The sequence below is a fragment of the Mchenga conophoros genome, linkage group LG7 (assembly GCF_057382185.1).
Source record: "Mchenga conophoros isolate Kocher_MC1m ecotype Shallow Benthic linkage group LG7, M_conophoros_male_GT1.1, whole genome shotgun sequence".
In the NCBI taxonomy this organism is placed as follows: domain Eukaryota; kingdom Metazoa; phylum Chordata; class Actinopteri; order Cichliformes; family Cichlidae; genus Mchenga; species Mchenga conophoros.
In genome coordinates this window covers 7,853,459-7,874,861 of record NC_140532.1, presented here as the reverse complement: position 1 = coordinate 7,874,861, position 21,403 = coordinate 7,853,459, and the positions used below count along the sequence as shown (strand labels likewise).

Genomic DNA, 21,403 nt, shown 5'->3' with positions numbered 1-21,403 from the left:
CTACACTTATTGATGTTGACATGATACAGATTTACTTCAAAAATAGCTAATAAATTAGCTCAACATGAAACAAGACCTCAAACCCCAACTATCATTTCAGACTCATTTCGATTGTCTGTTTGTAGTAGATCAAAGCGAAGTCATGTCTTGGAGCTATTTTGATGACCATGTCTGATGAAAAAAAAGAGAGAGAGAGAGAAACTAGAGGGGGAAAGCTAAACAAAAGCACACTTTAATGGCAACCACAAACATGTTTTATTCACATGAATGGATGTCACAGAGACAAAACTGGGGGATATAAACAACTTCAGGGTTTCCCTGGCTGTCTATAAGCAACTTGTACTGTCTACCATTGACCCGGTCTCTTCCATTTCATGGCCTTCTACCTCTGGAATTAAATCTCCCCCAATATTTCAACATGTTACAATTAGATAAACCAAAAACAAACAAAGCTGTGTGGCTGAAGCAACATTAAAACAAGTTGAACAAAATAAAGTGTCTCACAGCCAGGAGAGATAATATGGACCAGATCCAGGTGAGTGTTGGGAAATCAAATCAATTAGGACAAAGAGCAGCTGTCCACAGCAAATTCTACTTTCTCCTTCAGATCATTGTGACAAGAAGGGACGAAAAAAGGAGTGCAGTGCTGGTTGTTTTGAGGAATTTTCAGGGATTTTTGCAAACCCTCTGCGGCATCTCAGGGTTAGTCAAACAGCTGAAGTCCAAATAACCCACTATTTTCCAAAGCTGATGTAAACAAGTACTGGTGCTGATGAAGTGGCAGGGTGATGGTGTCCAGGAGCAGCACCCTCCTTGAAGAGACAATAATCCCGCTGTGTATTCTTCGGCCTGTCAGGTCATTATAGTGATGAAACCACCAGAAGGGGCCACAGTTGATTTTGAAGCATCTTGGTCTTTTCACAATCTCTGAGCATTTCCACATTGCGACATCTGGCTAACAATGAATTAAGCAGTTTGCAAGGGGAAAACAGAAAAAAGGCTCCTCTTTGTTTTATCCATGACCTTCAATATTTGTTAAAAGACTATCTAACTTGAGTGCTTGTCAGACTGTATGCATTTGTTGACCCCCAATCTTCCATAGACTCTTCAGGTCCTGCTGTAGGGAAAGATTCTAATCTTTGTCAAACCAGATGGACTCTCAAGTGGCCACAGATGTCACAATCTGGACGATCTCGCCATTGTCTCCATGGATAGCACCCTGGATGGCCTCTTTCACTTCCATGTCTGCCTGCAGGGCTGGTGCCAGCTCAGCAGCCTGAGATAAAGAAAAGAGAAGAGATGAAATAGGTGACAAGAAAGGTGAAAATACAATAAACGTTCAGTACTTTTACTGAATGTTCACCAGGTAAGGGGGACTGAGGACCAGTCTTAAACCAGTCTTAAGTTCTCTGAAGAGCGGAGTATATCAAAGGGTTATTTCAGATGATTTGGGAGGCTCCAGAGAGTATTCTAACTGTTTATTTTTTCCTGTCAGACAGTCTATTCTCTTGTGTAACTGTAGCTGTTGTGTTGCTCTCATAAAAACCACCAAAATCCGTTCACAAAAACAATTTTACGTGACAGAACGTTGCAGCTGATCATCAGCTGCTGTGACTTTAGTGTTTAAACACAAACATTTGGATCATAACTAACATGTTAAAAGATCAAAAGACATGCAATAACACAAACTAACCAACTGAAACATAGTTGACTAAAAAGTACCCTGATCTCAAAGGAATATGTTTCCCCTCAGTTGAGGCTGGGACTTTCTTTGTCAAAAGTTTACGCCTTACTGTGGGAGTGGATCAAGTCTCCACTCATTGCTGCATCACATCCACCCTCTGTCTCACCACTTCCCTGCCTTTCTTAATCCATTCCTACCAAATGAAGGTACAAGAAGCCAAAAGTTTAATCTTTTTTGGTTTCTTATATAATGAATCTTGCCCTCAATTTAGCTTCTTTGTTGGAATTAGCCCTTGAAATCGGATCACTTTGCCAGTAGGGGTACAAGCAGTTAGAAGCTGGGATTATAGGCACTTTTAGGTTAACACAAAGTAGTTATCCATTTTTGACATGGCAAGTGGAAAAAGTGCTGGCTTGTAAAGCTGCCAGGAGGTCCAGTTGTAGGGAAGCTAGACAAAATGATGTTGGTAAGCAGCTATACGCTTTAAACCTCATATATAAACATCCCAAAATGTAACGAACATTCATTTTCACGATATGGGAGCATTTTCTCTGCGTACTAGTCAAATATAGTCACACAATATCATTGCCTCGCTACAAAAGTCAAGTGAGATTGACACAAAAAGCTGTCTGCATTTCATAAAGCCCATCCTAAAATCCCAAATGTGTAAATGGAAGTGGTCAGAACCCAACTTCCAGGGAGTGATCTTAAATTAGCAGGACCACAAAGGCACACAAGGAGACAACTCTGGAAAAAAAAATAGGGTGAATTTACATCTTTTAATGGCTGGAGTCCCAAAACTTTGCGGTCACACCTTGTAAAAGCCTAATGACACCTATCACAAATGATGAAGACTTTCCTGTGGACTAATCAATGTGACTAAGCTATATCCTGATTCCATTTTATTGTGTAAGACAACCACAGTGAATAACAACACACAGAAGGAGCAGAGGAATGACAAGATAGATTACAGAAGAAATAGTGGAGAAAAACAAGAGGCTAGCCATTTGGATTTAAATGCTTCCCTGACTGTCTCTATAGTCGATGTCAGATGTATCGAGTTATTGTGTGTCTAAAAGCCCTGTAAAAGATGAGGTTCATGACTCAGTTCTGGACGATGACCATGAGGAGTGACTCATTTGTTCCTCAAACACACATCCAAGGTTCCCTCAAACACACCTGCAGCGTTTAATTCTCTCTCCAGCCCAACGTGCTGTCACAAGACAACAGCATTGACTGTAGCACAGCTGTACCATAGCAGCACACACAACACAAACATGAGACACAGCGGCAGTAAAAATGGCAAGTTCAGCACCTTTGATTCCAAGTTTGTTTTTGTTTTTTAAATGAGAACTGAAAGACTCTTAAGCTATCATAGCACAGACCTAGCTCTACCCTTGCAAATAACAAATGGAAGAACGAAAATATGTAACATGTGTACTAAAACCAGGCTGCCGGTGCTTTGCAGTCTCAGCTTTAAACTGTGTCACAGTTTAGCCAGAAGTTAGAAATGCTATGCATTCTTTAGATAAAAAATATATCGCCTTGCATTGCGCACCACTTCATATGTCTAATGGAAACTATTAAATAAGAAAAAGAAGAAAATGCAGAGAAAACTAAATGCAAAATCTGGAGTAATTTTCCAGCATGTTGCATGAATGCTTCCACATGTGTGTAAACAGATGAGAGCCAGTGTCTTGACTTAGCAGACTGCAGAAAAGCAGGAAAAGAAATAACCTTTCTATGAACTCTGAAGAGAAAGTTAACAACGTTTAAACTAGGATATCAAAACAATACAGCCTACATGTCCTTTGTTTTATTAGGTCCTTTCGGGTAAAGTTTTTCATTTAAACCTGGAAAAATATCAATGTTAGCATACAGATGTGTTTTAAAACATCTTAGAATGGGAGCTTAAAGTCTACTCGGTTAATAAACACACCGCTGTTTATGAGCAGTTTCAGTCTGTTGTTGAGCATGTCCACATGCTCTTGGTGAACCCCAGCTCTACTCAACATCAACATCACACTTGTGACTGATCAGACTTCTGCCAACTTTGTTGATATCTGTCAAGATCTGTGTACAATCCAACATTAGGAAAAAAATGAGCTCATTTTAGATTTAAAGGTTCATTCAAACAAATCACTTGTGTAAACAAACAGCTTGAATTCTCACTGCGCACAGAAATATAAAGTACAGATTCTGAAATACAGTACATTGAGTGGCAAAAACTTTGTGGGCTCAGTACACAAATAAATTGTATAACAAGGCCATCAGTATGTGTATAATCCACACCCAAAAAATGTAATCAGTATAAAATGCTCTAACTACTTTCGTGTTCAAATCGGCAAGGAACAGATTATTGAGACAACTATGGACAGCAATTCCTTACTCAAAAGGCAAAATCTTTTTTTTTTCCCTTTCAAATCCACTGCTGTATGGCTGGTCAGCACATTTGCTCTGCATTTCTTACAGGGAGATGAATAAGCCTGTCCTGATTCATATCAGGACAGGACTGGAACCAGAAGTAGGCTGAAATTCCACCTATTTACATTATCACACCACAAAAACCTGACTCGTAGCACACGCGTCAAGGAAAAAAGTAGGAAAAAAAGGACTAAATATTCATCATATCTGGGGAAAAGAAAAGATGACAGAACAAAGGAGACGTGCATTTTTTGAAGGGTTAAAGTGACCACTTCAAAGACTGTCTGCACAACATCCTGATTCCACATGTGGCTGTTGCTCAGCAAGCTCACTCATTGAAGGATTTTAGAAATATCTACTAATTACTACTTTCTCCCCTCTTGTAACATTCCACCTCAACTTGATTATGTTTAATTACTGTTTGTCCAAACACCTGTCATAATGACAGAAAGCAGAATGTATGCCATTTAAGCGATGGTATAAGAAAAGGAGAAAAGCAGATTTGGTGTACCTACAAGTACTTTAGCTAAATTTTTGAAGCAATATTTGAACAGCATAATGAAAATATACAGTACATTTACTGCCTCTTCATGAATGGTAAAGCAGTTCAATAAATACATTTAAAGGTAGAAGACTGTACATTTCCTTTTCGAGCAATAACTGCAAGCTCCAAGATGCATCCTAGCTCAAGAAAATGAAACCAGCCCCATTTGGATTTATATACATTCTTGATTCTTGAGGTAATTTGGCATCTTAATGTTTGTTTGTTTTGTTTACGGAGTCTGACTGGCTTCGTTTTAACAGAAAACAGATTATATTTACAGTTTATTTACAAACTAGACAAAAGTGATCAACATCAAAACAGACATGACATGTTTTCTTACAGTATTCTGAAATGCAATATTTATTGTGGAATAACTAAAAGCAAGCAATAAAATTGCAAGATTACTACTGGGGGATCTGTTCCATGAGGCTACTCAGTTACACTCAATGTGCTCTTTGCAGAGTTTGCCTTTTTTTGGAGGGTGTGTGTGTTTGTGTTTTACCTGTACAGCAGCCGTGTGATCTGCAACAGGAGCTAGTTGGACATACTGCACTTGGATGTCAGGTGGGAGTGGGGAGCCCTCCACTGCTGTGGCTCCTCCATCAGCTGAAGCGACAGCTATCAACTGAGCTCCACGAAGCACCTAGAGCAGAAAAAGAGTGGCGATGAAAGCGGAAAGGTCAAACACAACTGGGATTTTTAGTCCTTTCTCTGATTTTTCATGAATCAGTTAGAAAAACTGAGCTGAATAAAACATATTCAATACGTTTCCCCACTGCCAAGTGTAAAAATCCATCATAAGAAAACTCATTATTTTACAGCAAACGCAATAAGAAACAACCACAGGAATATTTTATTGATGTCCTATCTGATGTTTTTTATGTCTTTAATGATTACAGTCATCACTGAGTACAAGCATGATGACACACAAATGCAGCAAGAAACTTGGCAACTAGGAACGAGTCATGTGGTGGCATAAATAAACATTTCATCCCCACTGTTCTCACTTCTCCGCATCCCACTCTTGGGTTATACATCACATCTAAGAGAAACTTTATGATCCAGTCATTTCAATTAAGTTCTGTTTTCCTGGGTTCTATAATGTGTTATGCTCACCAGCAATGTTTTTTATTTGGGTTCAAATTTAGAAAAAGAAAGGAAACTGTTGGAGAATGGTTAGTGAGACATCGCAAGGGGATCCTAATCTCCCACGGCGCTGAAAGTCAGCCAGACAACATTAGAGATCTGCGGTTTTGATGCTCTAATTACAGAGCAGTGCAGTGCAGCTGGAGTGTCGTTGAGTAGAGCTTTAGTTTGTTGAGGTGGTTCCTATAGATAGACTGCAACCACCAACAGAGAGGATTGCACTGCATGTATACACTTGCAGAGCACTGCTGTTAATTTGGACAACAAAACTTTCATGTGACAACAGACATACAAATTAACATACAATCATCCTGTCAACACAAGCATACAAAAAGAGAGATGGAGGGAAATATTCACTAAGCTTTGTGCTTGTGCATGGTTTGAAGAAATGCATTTCAACATGACCTGACAGCAGGATCTTATTGATATTTTTTTTCCTTATTTCAGTGATGCCTGGAAAGCTTTTAGTTATGAGAGCTCTATACTTCGGTCCTATTCAAGGTGCCCTTAGTGCTGAGATAATCTTGCATATGCTTAACACACACACACACACACACACACACACACACACACACACACACACACACACACACACACACACACACACACACACACACACACACACACACACACACACTCAAACACACTCAAACACACACTCAAACACAAAAATAGGGCCAAAAATGCAAGCTGGCAAAAAAAAAAAAAAAAAAAAAAAGAAAAGGAAGGGAAAAAAAACTCATTACAGATGATGTTTGCTGCCCTGTAACATCCCACACTGCTTCCCAACCCCCCAGCCCAGCCATTACTTTAAAGTTCTGAGCTTGTGATGTGCCCCAAAGGTTCAGTTAACCACCCCAGTACCCTCCGGCAAGAAGTTCTGCCAATCTGACCACAAAATGTGCTGCTTCACCACCACAGTATGTTAGGCCAAGCCAGCCCGATGGAAGCTATTAGTGTAAGAAATCAGTCTGACTCACTCAATGAGATAATTAGGACGCTTCAAGGACAGGAGTGGATCGAGGCTAAGTGGGCTGACCTAGTATAATCTAGTCATCTGTTAGATCTGGGTCAAAGGAATCACACTGAGTGAGAACCTATAAAACACTGAAATATTTAGAGCCTTAGCCTGGAGTTTTGGTGTAAAGACGACTCATACGTTTAAAAAAAAATGGATTTCATGTTCATACTCAACATGTTAAGATATTACACTTTTATATCTTTACTATAAATCTGAAACTGAGGCCAGCAGCCAGCCAACTTAGCATTAAGACTAAAAAATCCTGATAGAGCTAGTCGTCTTCTTCCAATCTTCAAACTCAGTTTAAATTAAAGCTCCCTGCCTTCTGTCTCCAGTTATATGTTTATTTAGCATACAGAAACGGTGTATAATGCTAACAATTCTGGGAAACATTTGCATTTCCTTCTGTGTCAAACGACGTTTACATTCTTGAAACAGCCATCATATTTTAGAAAATATATGCTAAAAGTGTTCAGACAGACAGCTCGGTGAGAAACTAAGAGGAAAGATCCACCTGCTTAATGGTTTCATTATGGCAGACATCCATTGCATCTCTACAGTCTCTACTCTTCTATTAGGGATCAAAACTGGCTTCTTTCAAGTGCTTGTCTGTCTGAAATCGTACATTGAGTATGTGTGCCTGTGTGCATAAACTCAAGCATGATCATACGTCAGTACTTACTGTATCTAAGTGTACAATTACCGGGGTTTAAGGGATGCTATGGTTGACACATGAGATTGTAAAAACTTGTCTCACTCAATTAACGTCTGAACCTCCATTTGAGAGCAGTTTGCATTCTCAGCTGTGAGGAGCAGCCCACAGACTCACAAAAGCATTTACAAAGTTGGAACAGTGTGTGAGATCTCTGCAGCGATTACACACGAACTTCTCGGGTCCATATCCTGTCCCACGACTTTCTTTGTCAGAACAACTCGTCTCCAGTATTTGAGGATAATACTGTCATGCTTGGCTCTAAAGTATAAAGTCAGTCTAAAACAGCAAGACAAAATGCTCTCGCTCATAACAACTAAATCTAATCAGGGGATAAATTGTGGTTTTCTTTATCTTTCTCCCCCATTAGCATAAATTATAGTTTTGTTGTCTATAATTACCTCAAGGTTGGAAGTTTATATAAAGCACTATAAAGCAATTCTTTGAGTACTGATGATAATTACCGCTCATTCAGCTAATAGAACATAATCATCATTACGCTGGTTGGCAATGATGCAAAAACAAAGATCACTTTAATATATCAAGAAAAGTTTTCACGAGGTAAAAAGTTATGATTTTTGTAAATTAGGCTGAATCAACAAATAGACTGTAAGTAGAAACAAATTACACATTATACAAGGTGAGAAGTGTTTGTACTTGGAACACACGAGTCTCCTGACACTGAAAAAATTTACTTGGCCTGATTGCATAATAACATCGGTTTTCAACTACGATTTGGAAGAAGTCACTTAAAACGTTGCCCAACATATTAGATTTGATCTAGGGGGCTTAATTTGTCAGACATAGGGGCCACCAGTGGATCTTAAGAGAATAAGTTACTGTTGACCTCAAGGTTTTGGGGATTTGAAGTCTTAAATAATCAGTTTGAATGGCCGGCCACCTTCATGACCAAGTGCCAAAGAGAAGAGCAGCCAGGGAGCATTAAAAGCTATGGTACTGCCCCACAGTACTGGAGAGAAGAGCAATTCTCTGTAGGCTTTGTTAGCTATCACGGTCTTGAGAGAAAAAGGGAAGAAAAGAATAAATCTTTTGCTGATGCTGTAATGCTTTCAGTAATGGATCCAGGACGCTAAAGAAATACAGCAATGGGAGAGGAAAGACAAGTGAACAACAACAGCAGCCTGATGCAGAAAACATTCGCAACTCCAACAGCGAAGGAAAATAACGAAAAGGATAAACAAAGTTCTTTACCAAGTCTTCATTTACTTGCTTTAATTCAATTTAAATTTTTTCTGCATTCACTTCATATGAAAGTAGTTACACTTGATTTACACAAAGGTAATGGGTGTTAAGAAAAAAGACAACACCTCTGAATACCCATCCTCATCCTCAGTCACCATCCAAGAGTAATGCAACAGTGAGACAACCAGCATTCACAAGGCATGAGCCAGATGCAAGCTGGCATTAATTCCCAGTCTTTCAGGAGGTCTCACTTAAACTCAGCTGTGGATCGGGTGATGCTATGAGTCACCCTGTTAGCGTGCGTGTGTGTCTAAGTTTCTAAATATTGTGCTTCCCTTGCTAAAATTACACTGGGAATCAAATATAGCGGCATAGAAACATACCCTCTATTTATCAGGAAACAAAATTCATACCGACTATATTGTAGCAAAAGAGACCAATAAAAATCTGGTTCCTATCACTCCCGTAGGAATACCGCCTCTTCTTTCAGATCTGGAGAAAAAAAAACTAAACCAAAACAGGGAAATGAAAAAAGAAACATTTGGACTTTGGAGTGCCTGGAACTTCCTCTCTGCTTAATAGCCGTCAACAACATCTGCAACAGCCATTCCTTAACAGATGTCCAAGCAGAAACACTAGCTCCGGGTGGGTAGGTGCGGTCAAAGTGGAGGAGTGGGGGGCAGGGGGAGGGAGTAAGGCCTGGGTTCAACTTGGCCATAAAGATAGCCATAGACACAGAAGTGCTCTAAGTGATTGTTTTGTGTGAACTGGGGAAATGATCACACCGACTGTAAAATGTCTCACTGCAGTCATTACCGCTTTGTTACATATGCCTTTTATTTTACTGCTGAGTCTTACGCTGGCTATTCTGATTTCAGCTGGACCTCAGATTGTAATGTGACTCAATGAAGTCAAAACACTGAAATTAAAAACTATAGTATTGATTTTTCCCCTCTATGTTTTGAGAATTACTCCACTCATTTGTTGATGCATCTTTACCATATATTTCTGACAGATATATCTCCTAGCTAAATATACTTCTTTGAAACTTGTTATGTATGCTATACATGAACTTGTGACCTGAACCAAAGCTTCCCATTTCCACCCACACCATCAAAGTGTTTCTACACTAGAGCTCAACACCTGCAAAGAATCAAGCCCTCCCTTGCATCCTTTGCTTCACAACTCCCACCAGCAGACTGGGAGTCGGATTCAGGCAGGGCTCAGAAAAGTTTTATGATAAAACCAACTTCACTTGAGTTCTGATCCAGAGCAGAAAATCAAAAGGGAACTGATGACAAAAATAACAGCTGTAATTAAGAATAGGGCCCCTTAAACACGAAAGAGAAGTACATTTCATTGACGGTTTTCACTGTTCTCTAGCATAAATCCAAACTTGGCTTGCCTAATTGACCACGCCATTTTTATAGCGTCAGTAAATTTCATGATTTAAAAGGGTGCCTTTATCATGTTTCCAATTATTCTGTTTAATTCAATGGAGCCAGGGAAGATGATAAATACAGGTTGTAAAATTCAATGAAGAAAATACAGCACTGCCCAAACTACCCATCGCAACAAGATCCTTTATCTAGTTAGATTTGCAAATACGCATTATTGAGGCCAAATGTAATTTTCCTCAGTTGTCTAAAGCAATGCATCTTATGTTTGTTTTCAATTGTGCCACTGTCCTTTTAATACATAAATACAAAACAAAGAAAATTGCAGTGAAAATTAGATCTCACGTACTGACATGTCCAAATTACCTCTAGCTGACCCTTTTAGGCTTCCAAAGCACTTCCATAACAGAAAACCTTAAATGCACTCGGCGCCTTTGACACACACCAGCCAAGAATCCAACAAATTCAAATCTCAGATTTGTTGCGAAAGACATCTGTCATCTTTCATCAGCGTGTAGCTTATTGGGAGTCTTTAACTCACTGATGCATCACATCAACTATGAATCTATCAGAATTACTTTTACTGCTTCCTGTAGATTTTCCAGTTTCAGTGAAATAAAGCTTGGGTACTTCTACCTCATCCTTTCTCTGGAGTTTTTATTTATCCAACACACACAGATTAACAGAAAGCATTTACACTGGTAACCCCATTTTGGAGGTTAATTTTAAATCAGGGAAGTTGTTTTGCTAAAATTGCCATTCTTTACTGTAGTAACAGTAAAATCAGGGTCTGCTGTAAATATGTCAAGAATAATTCGAAAGACTGTTGAACGTTAGTCTCAAAATTATGACTCATGTGTGATAAATTCACTAATTAAGAAATTTACATGACAACGGTGCTTCATGGACTTGGTTACAGAGGTTGCAGCATTGAATGATGATGATGGAGCCATCTATGCCTGACACTGGTAAGGCAGATATGCACCAGGCCTGTGCTGAGGGTGACTCATACTGAAATGCATCTAAGACATCTGGTCTCTCTTACTCACACAGCCAGCGACCCAGACTTTGCCCACACAGACGAAAGAAAACACCACTGGGGGTATCCTCCTCTGAACAACTCTGAAAAGCTCACTTACAAATACCCCCTCCCACACACACACACACACACACACACACACACACACACACACACACACAAAGAACTAGGATTCCCCGATCTGTGTCCCTTTATCTCTGCCCCATGATGCCACAAGACATGAAGCAGACCACTTCTTTGAAACGTGATCCACCACTAGTCTTCCAAATCCTTGAAGGCTTACGTACAATCCACTTATACTAAACCCTGGTCATAAAACATTTTGTTTGTATCTTTTAATTGTTATCCTGGCCCAACATTGTCAATCACAGGAATTTCAACATCCCCTTAAATACCAGAAACCACATTTCGGAAAACAACTTGGGCCATGAGCCAGCAGTCTGATTCCATCACACCCTGATTCTGTGAGGTTAAGCCTACTTATTGTTCAAACATTTGCCTTTTGTGTAGAAAGGAACAAAAACACATTGTCCTCACACAGCAGACCTGCAACAACCCTAACCAACAACAGGCAACAAAAGTGCTTACAATATCATAAGTTCACAAAGCTCGAGTCAAACATAGTAATCCCCATTTCCTCTTAAACTCTACTTTCACTGTCTTCCTGTACTCTTCCTTTCCTTTCCTTTCCTTTCCTTTCCTTTATCCCTATCTTGTCCAGTAACACTGTGTGCTTCCCTCACCATGACCCTAAAACTATTTGTATCTGCTCTATGTTTGAATGTCCTGGCAGAAAAGACTGGAGGGACCAGTGCAGAGCTGGACTCAGTTCTATGACCCAGTTCTCATACCGGCCATGAACATTGTTATTTGGGATGTTTCAACAGATGCACCAAAACATGCGATGACAGAAAAGGATGGCAAACTTTCAACTGAGGGAAAATGAGGTGGGGTGAGAGAACAACATGTTTAAAACCCCAGATGGGAGGTAATCAGGTCCATCATCGATAAATGATGCAGGCAGATGATGGGATCAGTAAATTTCGTAAAGCTTTATAGTAGTCTCTTGAGATGTGCTGCATTTACAGACTGACATAGCTTAGGTTTAAAGCCATCTGACTGGAAGAGTCCTCTAATAACCCGAACTGCATGTTTTAATATGAGATTCTTTGTGTTTGCGATTCACGTTCAGTGGAATCAGGCAATGTTTGGAGCTGATTCGCTTCATGTTCTATTTATTGACATTATTGCAAACATACGAAAATTAAAAATAAAAACAATGAAATCTCTTCTATAAAGTATCCACTTGACTGAAGTCCAAATGTGTCAAAGAGTATCAGTTGGACATACACAGAATCCACAATGGATTTAAAGACAAAAACAAAACAACCCCCACCCACACAAAGCAATGCATACAGTCTTACTAGGAGTAAAGTAGGTTGTTAACTGTGAAGTTTGTACCGTTGGCTAAACTGCCAAAACAAAATAACTGAGCAGGAAGAGCATTGGTCATGAAGACCCACCTGCCGCTCTAGCAGAACCTCAAGAATTCTAATTTAAAGATGGCAGCTCTCCATCATTCAGGCCTTTATGGCGAGATGGCAAGAGTCAATCTTGCCCGCAGACCGCTTCGACTTTGCTCAACATAAATGAAAGACTGCAGAGCTTTCAGAAAAAGATTTGCAAGCAAGATGTGACGAGCATTCGTCTGCTTCCAAAAACCAGTTTAGCTGAAGTTTACTGACTTGTCTATTCAGAGATATAGATTACATGCAGTGAAGATTCGAGCACATCAAATAACATTAGATCAAATAAAAGTTTAATAAAGTAAAATAAAAGTATTTTTGGCCAGTATTGCTAAGAATGTTTTGCATTTGAATATCAGCTCAAAAGCACAAAAGATGCAGTTATTACAGTTTTGCAGCGGGTATCCAAGAAAAAAATAACACCTGCACGTAGAACTGTCAGCAGCCATTGTGAGCATACTGTATTTGCCTGAGCCAGGCAATAGTCCAGCAGAGGGCACAATCTCCTCCTGTGTTTTTAACCAGTTATACCTGGTACATTGCATTTGTATTACAGAGTGTGCGTTTGTTCACCAGCTCAGCTGGTGTCTGTTTTTAAATCATCAGCATTACAAAACATGTCTTTCAGGCATTTTTTAAATGCCTTTCCCTCCCCATATTTTCTCTTTTCTCCTGTTCTCATCAGTCACTCCTTTCATCTTCTAATCCTCCATTTGGTCTGCATCAGTGCAGGATAAGATCACAGCAGAGATACAGAAGGGCATAAGATAAGAGGCTATGGCAGACAGGCAGTGCAGTAAAAGGCTAGTTATTTTATAGCTTCATGGTCTGCCTTCTCTTCCATCCGCATGAGAGGGTTTTATGAGCAATTTGGGAACTTTGGATCGCTCTAAACCAGTTTTGCTCAGACTTTCAGCTGGCACAGTGGCACCAAGTTCATGGCTGAGTTGGCACAGACTCCCATGGTAGAAGTAACAAAAACATCTGCATCCATAATGCACAAATGTATACTATAGTGTAGATGCAAAAAAAACAAAAAAAAACAACCCTCTACAGTCATCTGTACTACACAATGGCTCAATCACACTAGCATGCAAAAAATGGGACTTGCCTCACTGTGACTAAATTGGTGGTTGTCCAGTGATAGCATTGAATTTTTTCATATTCAGTGCCCAACTTGAAGTAGCTGCAGTGACCAAGTGATTGCTCAAGGGGCTGATCGTGCAGCACTCAACTTGTGGCTGCATGTGATCCAAATGGTCTGACTTATACTGACAGCAGTCACTCTCGGACGACCTAGCAAAGGTTTCCAAATAACTCCCCTTACTGTATTTGGGTTATATTCCTATATAGAAGTTAAAATCCATATGTTAGCAGTTAAATTGCTGTCCTGCAATAACCATGAAAGAGGAATTTCTGTTTCAAATCTATGAAGTACATGCTGGGCTCTGAATATAAGTAGTTAGTGTGAATTTCCGAGTATGCATATGGCAGCAGATTTATCAAAGTTAATCACTCAGTCGATCAGGTTGTAACTGCCAACTTCACCCCATTCAGTTTCAAACTGAAAGCAGACCGTCTCTGTGTTATAGATATTTTATTGCTGTCTTAACGCACTAAAGTCCCTTTGGCAACTGACTGCAATTGGTTGCACACCTGGTTAGAAGCATTTCAAGCACCATTTCAAAAGGTAACAAGATCAGAAAATCATTGCACACAGTAACAATCATTTTGGTCATGCAGTTGTCTCCTGGACTGTTTTCCCTAATGTGGCTGTAGCATTAGACAAACGTGCAAAACTAAGATGTGTGCCGCACATTTCTCTTCTCACTGCATGGACATAGTCTCTAGTAGCAATACAAAAGATGATAGATGGATAGACGGTAGACTGCCAGCAAAGCATGTTCTGTATAGGTATATACTGCAAATGTATTAATAATCCAACAAAACTTAGCCTTACTTAAAGGAGAAAGGACACTCTTTTGAGGATGCCACATTTTAGATAGAGAAGACAGATGTTTTTAGAGACTAGTAAAGGAGGCCATCTATATCCACTGTGAATTACCATTTTTAAACATAGGTGGTGGCTTATGGCACCAGCTATCAGCCGTGTTGGGGCAATGTTTCATAGAAGTTTCACCTCTCAGCCCCAGCGACAGGAGTAACCCACAACTTGACTCGTGTGATGACTCAGATCTATAGGTGTTTAGCAACTCTAAGGAACACCTTGATTGAGACAGCCCCAGTAGGGGTTTAGTACCCGGGACTCTCCACCATTGTTCTAAAACCAAAGAATCCAAAACTAGAATATCAATATGTTTCTGTGAACAGGCAGTATTGTCTGTTTAGAACATAAAGGTAGATTTGAACTCACAAAACATGCTATTTAGTAAAAACGTGTTAATATGAGAGTTTAAAAAAAGATCGATTTGGCAAAAACTCCAAAATTAACCTGTCCACTATCTTTAACAGTCCCTGGTAAAGAGACAAGGATATAAATCAACAGAAGAAGTTATTTAACATCTTTCATGATAAAGCTTGTAAAGCCAGATTCAGACTCATCATCCCAATGAAAGATGACATCGTAATTTGAAACTTTAGGAGTGATTATTCAGACTATACAGACTGTGACCAGATATGACTCATATAAAGTCTACTCGCATAACAGACTGATGAGACAGAATAATGCAAGCCAGACCACCTTACAAAAAGGAAATAAACATGGATTAGAAGTCCCCAAAAGAGCTATACAGTTATTTAGAAAAAAAAATAAAAATCAGTGCTGAGCTGAAAATTTGACTTTATTTTGATGTGGGTATCAGGTCCAAATATAGCTCAAATAGTACCACAGAGTGTAAATATCTAACAGAAAATGGATGTGGCAGGTAGCTTTTAAAAGACAACCATAGCCACAACTACACTACATAAGTGTAGTGAAAGTTAAATAAAGAAGAAGTGGTCCCAGAGTGAGATAAAAAGATGGCTTTTCTGTGATGAATTGCGTAGGCTAGGTTACACCAACATAGCCTCAGCACTAGTCTGCCAGATTACAAAAACGCTGACATCATTCATAGTCCTTTTTTTTTTTTTTTTTTTTGCATTCATAGTCCATTTGATGTAAGGCTCTCTGTAAACAGACAAATTACACATTTAAGAAAATACACATCAGGATCAAGTGTGATCTTTACTGTGTGTCTGAGGTTCTTAACAAATGACGTTCCAAGACACACTGCAGCAATCATAATATAGCTATAATCTGTCATTTTCCTGAGTAAGTGCTATTACTACTAACATACTTGTGGAAGCACCGTTTCTTTTATATGGCTCAGTGATTTAACTGCATGTTATCAAGATTTAAGAGTTGACCCAAGATTTGCTCTCCCTCCAGTGCATGAGAATATGAGAATTTGTCGCATGTAACTGGATGTGTGTGAACAACTCGACCTACAACATGAGGTCTAGCAGAGTAAGTGACTTGGTGTTTGTTTTGGAACAATTCTGATATCTTTTTACAAACCCAACAAAAATATGAGCTTTAAAAAAGGGAGTGATAAGAAAAAAAATAAAGGAGCTTTTCATTGGAATAGACTCTCAGATACCCCCTGAGGAATACAGAGCTTTTAGTTCCTCTATCTTGGGATGCAACACACATGAAAATCCCCCACAAAAAATACAGTTTCAAAAGTTACATTTTTTTTAATCTATGCCATGCAAATCATGGTGTATACCACAAAGAAGAGCTAACCCCAATGGCAATCTGCAAGAGTAGTTCATGCACTCTTTGAACTCATATGAATAACTGCTGGAAATGTGTGTAATGGGACAAAATCTAAACCACACTCTAGCCAAAACTCCTTCTAAGATCTTAGAGAGAGACGGAGAGGAATGCTGCTGTCAGGCTCACCAAACAGGTCATCTGAGGACATGAACACGCATGTGTGAAGAGAAGGAGCATATGGATGTGTGCTGACTACCTTAATCAATTGACAACACGCACCAAGCTTAACAGTCAATAAAGGAATATAAACAACAATAACAACAACAAAAATCTGATATAAAGCAGATGCATTCATGCAACCCAAATGTATGCACATCCAGAGTAAATGGCATCTTGAACCTATGAGGGAACTGAGTGATGGGATCATAATCAGACTATAAAATGAAGAACTGACCAGCTGGAAACAAGTGGTTTCAGCTGCTGGCTGTGGTGTAGCTCCTTCTTTGCTCCAGATTTTGAGATATTATATGTTGATGAGTGTATCTGTTTAAAAGTAAAGTGTTGGGGTGCCTAAAAACATAGTACTATTGTAATTGCTTACTGTCAGACTCCACAACAAAGACTTTAACTGAACAAACACACACATCCACACATGTGCAATAACACTAAGTGCAATAATCTTTTCTGGCATCGTTGTATTTTTACTCAGTTGTATATAGCATTCGTATTCTATTTTTATCTTATTGTATATTTTTATTCTATTTTATTCTACTGTATATAGTATATTATTTTATTCTATTCTGTACAGCTGTGTACTGTATTTATTCTTATTGTATTCGAATTTTTGCGTCATAACTTTTGCACTGTCCACTTCCTGCTGTGACAAAACAAATTTCCCACGTGTGGGACTAATAAAGGTTATCTTATCTTATCTTATCTTATCTTACCATATTGGAAAAAGCAATTACCATACTGACTGCATAGATGGGTTGTTACATTACATTCTTTACCCTGGTTACTGGCATAATGTGTACAGAGAAAGCCTTGTTTTATTGTTTCCTCAGTTTATGATAAAAACAAAATTATGACCAGACTTTATAAGACAACAAAATTTACGACCACGAAAGCCTGAATTTTAGGCTACAGGTTATTTTTGACTTTTTTCATAACAAACCCTGGAAGAAACCAGTAAATCGACAGTGCTTTCAAACACAATAGCTTTTGTTTATGTGCAGAATGAACTGCTGAGACACCGAAATAAAATCCAAAAAGGCTGGCCTGAGTCACCATTTTATAGCTCTACCAAAAATTACCATGCTTTCATTTTATGCTAGTAGAAAAGTATGCTTGCACATATTTGACTACCCCATAGTGTGCCGTACCTACGGGTGACATCAGATTGTTTGGTAAAAACGTTTTGCAGATGACAGCATGCTTTTTTTGTGCTAGGTTGGCAACCAAAGTGTACAAACCCAGCAGCCATGTGATGCACCATAAGATAAGTTAAAGATGGGTCTGTGACGCACCCATCTCTTAATTGCCTTTAAAAAAAAAAAGGTAAGTAAACAATCTCCTTTTGATGATCCCAGGAGGGAGTTTGTGTAGCCTCCATTCAGGAAGAAAAGGCCCTCTGAGGCTGTTACATAATCACACCTGTGGTAACAAAATAGTATAACCACCAGATGGAGCGTGAGAAGGCACTTCCTTCCCTAAAGCCTAGCTTCTAGACAAACATGATGAAATAATGAATGTGAAATGGTGGTTGTCTTCAGGCATCCATATGTGGCATGTATCGGTGATACACAGCCAACGCTGCTTTGATCGAGACTCACTTGGATCTCAGAGGAAAGAATAAAGGAACAGGAAGGGCTCTCAGTCCAGTGACAGAGAAGGAAAGAAGGGAGTGGTATGAACAAAGACACGGACACCAAGAGCACAAAAGACATCTTGCTCTGTGTGTGTGTGTGTGTGTGTGTGTGTGTGTGTGTGTGTGTGTGTGTGTGTCTAATTAGTCTATCCTGAAACATACTGTGTTGAAACATAAATGGGACACAAGCTTTTGTTATTTGACACCTTACCTGGTTCATTGATCACATTTACATTATATATGAATGCCAACAGAAAATATCTCCTCAAAGTCATAATGACCTGCTCCATCCTTTAACCTCTAATCAGACAGTGTAATTGCAAACATAATCCACGAAGTATGAAAATATGAGATATATATATTTTAAAATCTACAGCAAAGATCAGTTAGTGTTTTATAACATCTTTTGAGTTGCTGTCAGTCTGAGAACCCAACCCAAAAGCCTCTGGATTTAGCCTTGCCTGGCAACTGTCAATTTTTCAGGACTTTAATCAATTATCAGTTGCTGGCTTTTCAGATATCCTAGATATACTTAGGACTTCCTATTCCATCTGCATTTTCCCCCCCACATATGTCAAGACTGCATTGCAGTGCCTCAAAAACCAGAAAGCTTCCAATACCAAAAATCGTGTCCCTTGCTTACACATTCTGCATATTCATACAGAAATCTTGCTTAAACGTGTTCTTACCTGTCCATCCTGGCCAACATGCACCTGGTGGATTTGGAGATTTCCCTGAAATTGAGAAATGTCATGTCAGTCAGCAGCCCTATGTTTTAATATAAAGACTATGGTTTAACTACTTTAAGAAGCTGAAATCACATTAAGTTAAACAAGTCATTAAACTATCTAAGCCAATCAGATATGCAGTGTGAAAAGGTCAGCATGATAAGTTCCTGCCAGTGTTTGTACTTGAGAGGAGGTGAATGGAACATCCATGTATTTTCATTTCTGGATAGAGTTCGACTCCCTGTTAACATAAAAAGAAATCTGTTTGCTCTGACATAAGTGCATGATTGTCTCAGATCGAGATATAGTGGCTATTAGAAAATCTCTAAACACCCACAGTGATATCAACAGGACCATTTTGCAAAAGGATATTATACAAGACACATTTAGCTATCCTCAGGTCTCAGCTGTTTCTGCTCTAGCTAATTTTATCTCATGTATATATGCAATACTGTCTGAGCTGCCATATGGCCAGAGAGCAGTGTAATCTCTCAAACAGCTCATTTCCTTTTTAAGCACACTAAAACCAATCCCTTTGATGAAAGGGGCCCATTCCTAATGAAAACATATTCTGTGAGTGGCAGTTGGGAGAAGTGGGATTTTGTTGCTAAGCTTTGAACTCCAAAAAACAAACAATAGCATGGAATACGAAAGAGAAAAGACAGGGGAAAAAAATCTGGGCTCAGCCACAAAGTGCAGGAAAGGCTTTAGTGTTTTCTGCCTCCAATTTACTCAGTCTCTCTCCTTCAATTGTGCATTTCTTCCTCTAAGTGTCCTCTAGGAGTAGAACCGAATAGGAAATTAGAAAAACACTTGCTTAAGGTGTCAATTGCTTTTGCAAAAATGCCGAGCTGTCAAGCATGTGTGGCCTGAATCATATACAGTATGTGATTACATGTATATATGTGTACACAGACTGGCGCCTTGAAATAAATCTCTCTCCCACATCCTTTAAAATCATTAGCAAAGATGTTGATGCGGAAATTCCTCTTTAAAAGTCGGGGTGGTTTGGAGTTAGAGTTTGATTTCAACTGACAGGCTGTGTGCGCGCATGCAAGGATGTGTGGTGGGGAAAATAAGCCACCTGGGCATTACATGAAAACAAAATTCAAAACCTTGTGCATAATCTGGCAGATAGCATATATAAACAATAAGACGTTCACTGAAAAAACTTTACTTTGGCTAAAATTCACTAATGTCTAAAACGTCTAGCGCAACACCAGACAAGCAGCTAGCTGCCAGCTAATTGTGTGAGCAAAACAAACATACAGGTTCTTGATAAACTTGTTTAAATTGCTTTGTAGAAGTAGACTAGTTTAGAGACTACAATAAGCTGCTTGTGAGATTACAAAATTAAACAGCCATTGTAAAATCAATGTAATCAGGACAATTATTCCACACTTATGCTTTCTTATAAGACATTGTATATTATGCTAATCAGCAGTTCTCTTGCCGTAAGAAGTTGGCACTGAATAGATGTAATGTCGTGCAAAAAATTCATTTTTCAAGTATTCCTTTGTTTATAGTTAAACAAATGCAGTGGAAATCATACCAGTCCTACCATTGACTAGCTAAAATGAATAGAAGTGGTTGTTTTTGGTTGTTAATCAAAACAGGAGATTCTTCCAGCTCTAACAAATATTGTGGATAATTTCAGATAGCTGTTTAAACAATTCAAATCACAAACATTAACTAAATTCAAACAATACAAATTAACATTGTGAACTTCCCCCACAATAACATACACAGAATTGATTTTCTACCCCCGAAACTTAACTCTGCTTAAATTTGACTTAACTATAAACAATAAAGAAAGGTAGGTATCAGCAGACGGCTGACTACAACCACTGGTGCCATCGTTCTACATAACAGTCATATTCTTTTTAGATACATGTTTAGTGAAGTGAATTTAATAAATCTAGAGAAGTGACTCAGGGTGATTGTTTATTTTTCTTTTCTATTTTACAACCCCTCTTTCACGGGCGCACTTGCACACTAACCTCACTGTCCTGTGTGATCTGCACCTCCTCTCCTTGTGGTACCTGGGCTATGTGCAACTGCCCCTGTGGAATCTGAGACACACAGATGAAGATGAGGTATAGCTGAAGCTAGAACAATTTCATGAATATGATTAAAAAAAAAAAAAAAAGTTAAAAGGTATGTTTATATAATCTTCATAACCCACAATAACAAAATTGCACACAGTGGTTAGAAAGTCTTTTTAAGTTAATTCATCCTCTTTGGGTTTTCCCAGTCATCATTACTGTAGAGCAGGGATGTTGGACTCCAGGCCTCGAGGACCGGTGTCCTGCAGGTTTTAGATCTCACCTTGGGTCAACACACCTGACTCACATGATCGTTACCAGTCCTCTGGAGAACTTCAAGACATGTGGA

At 39.0% G+C, this 21,403-nt stretch overlaps 1 protein-coding gene across 2 annotated transcripts in view; it reads right to left on the bottom strand.

Moving 5' to 3' along the window:
• Positions 1–231: 231 nt before the first annotated feature.
• Positions 232–21,403, bottom strand: part of banp (BTG3 associated nuclear protein) — a 34,689-nt gene continuing 13,517 nt past the window's right edge. For both annotated transcript variants that reach the window (XM_085281811.1, XM_085281810.1), the window contains exons 10-13: positions 21,010–21,081; positions 18,971–19,015; positions 5,155–5,295; positions 232–1,276 (exon numbers count right to left, since the gene is read on the bottom strand). In XM_085281811.1, the coding sequence (XP_085137937.1) occupies positions 1,160–1,276; positions 5,155–5,295; positions 18,971–19,015; positions 21,010–21,081 (375 nt within the window). In that variant the 3' untranslated portion in view covers positions 232–1,159. The remainder of the gene's footprint in view (positions 1,277–5,154; positions 5,296–18,970; positions 19,016–21,009; positions 21,082–21,403) is intronic.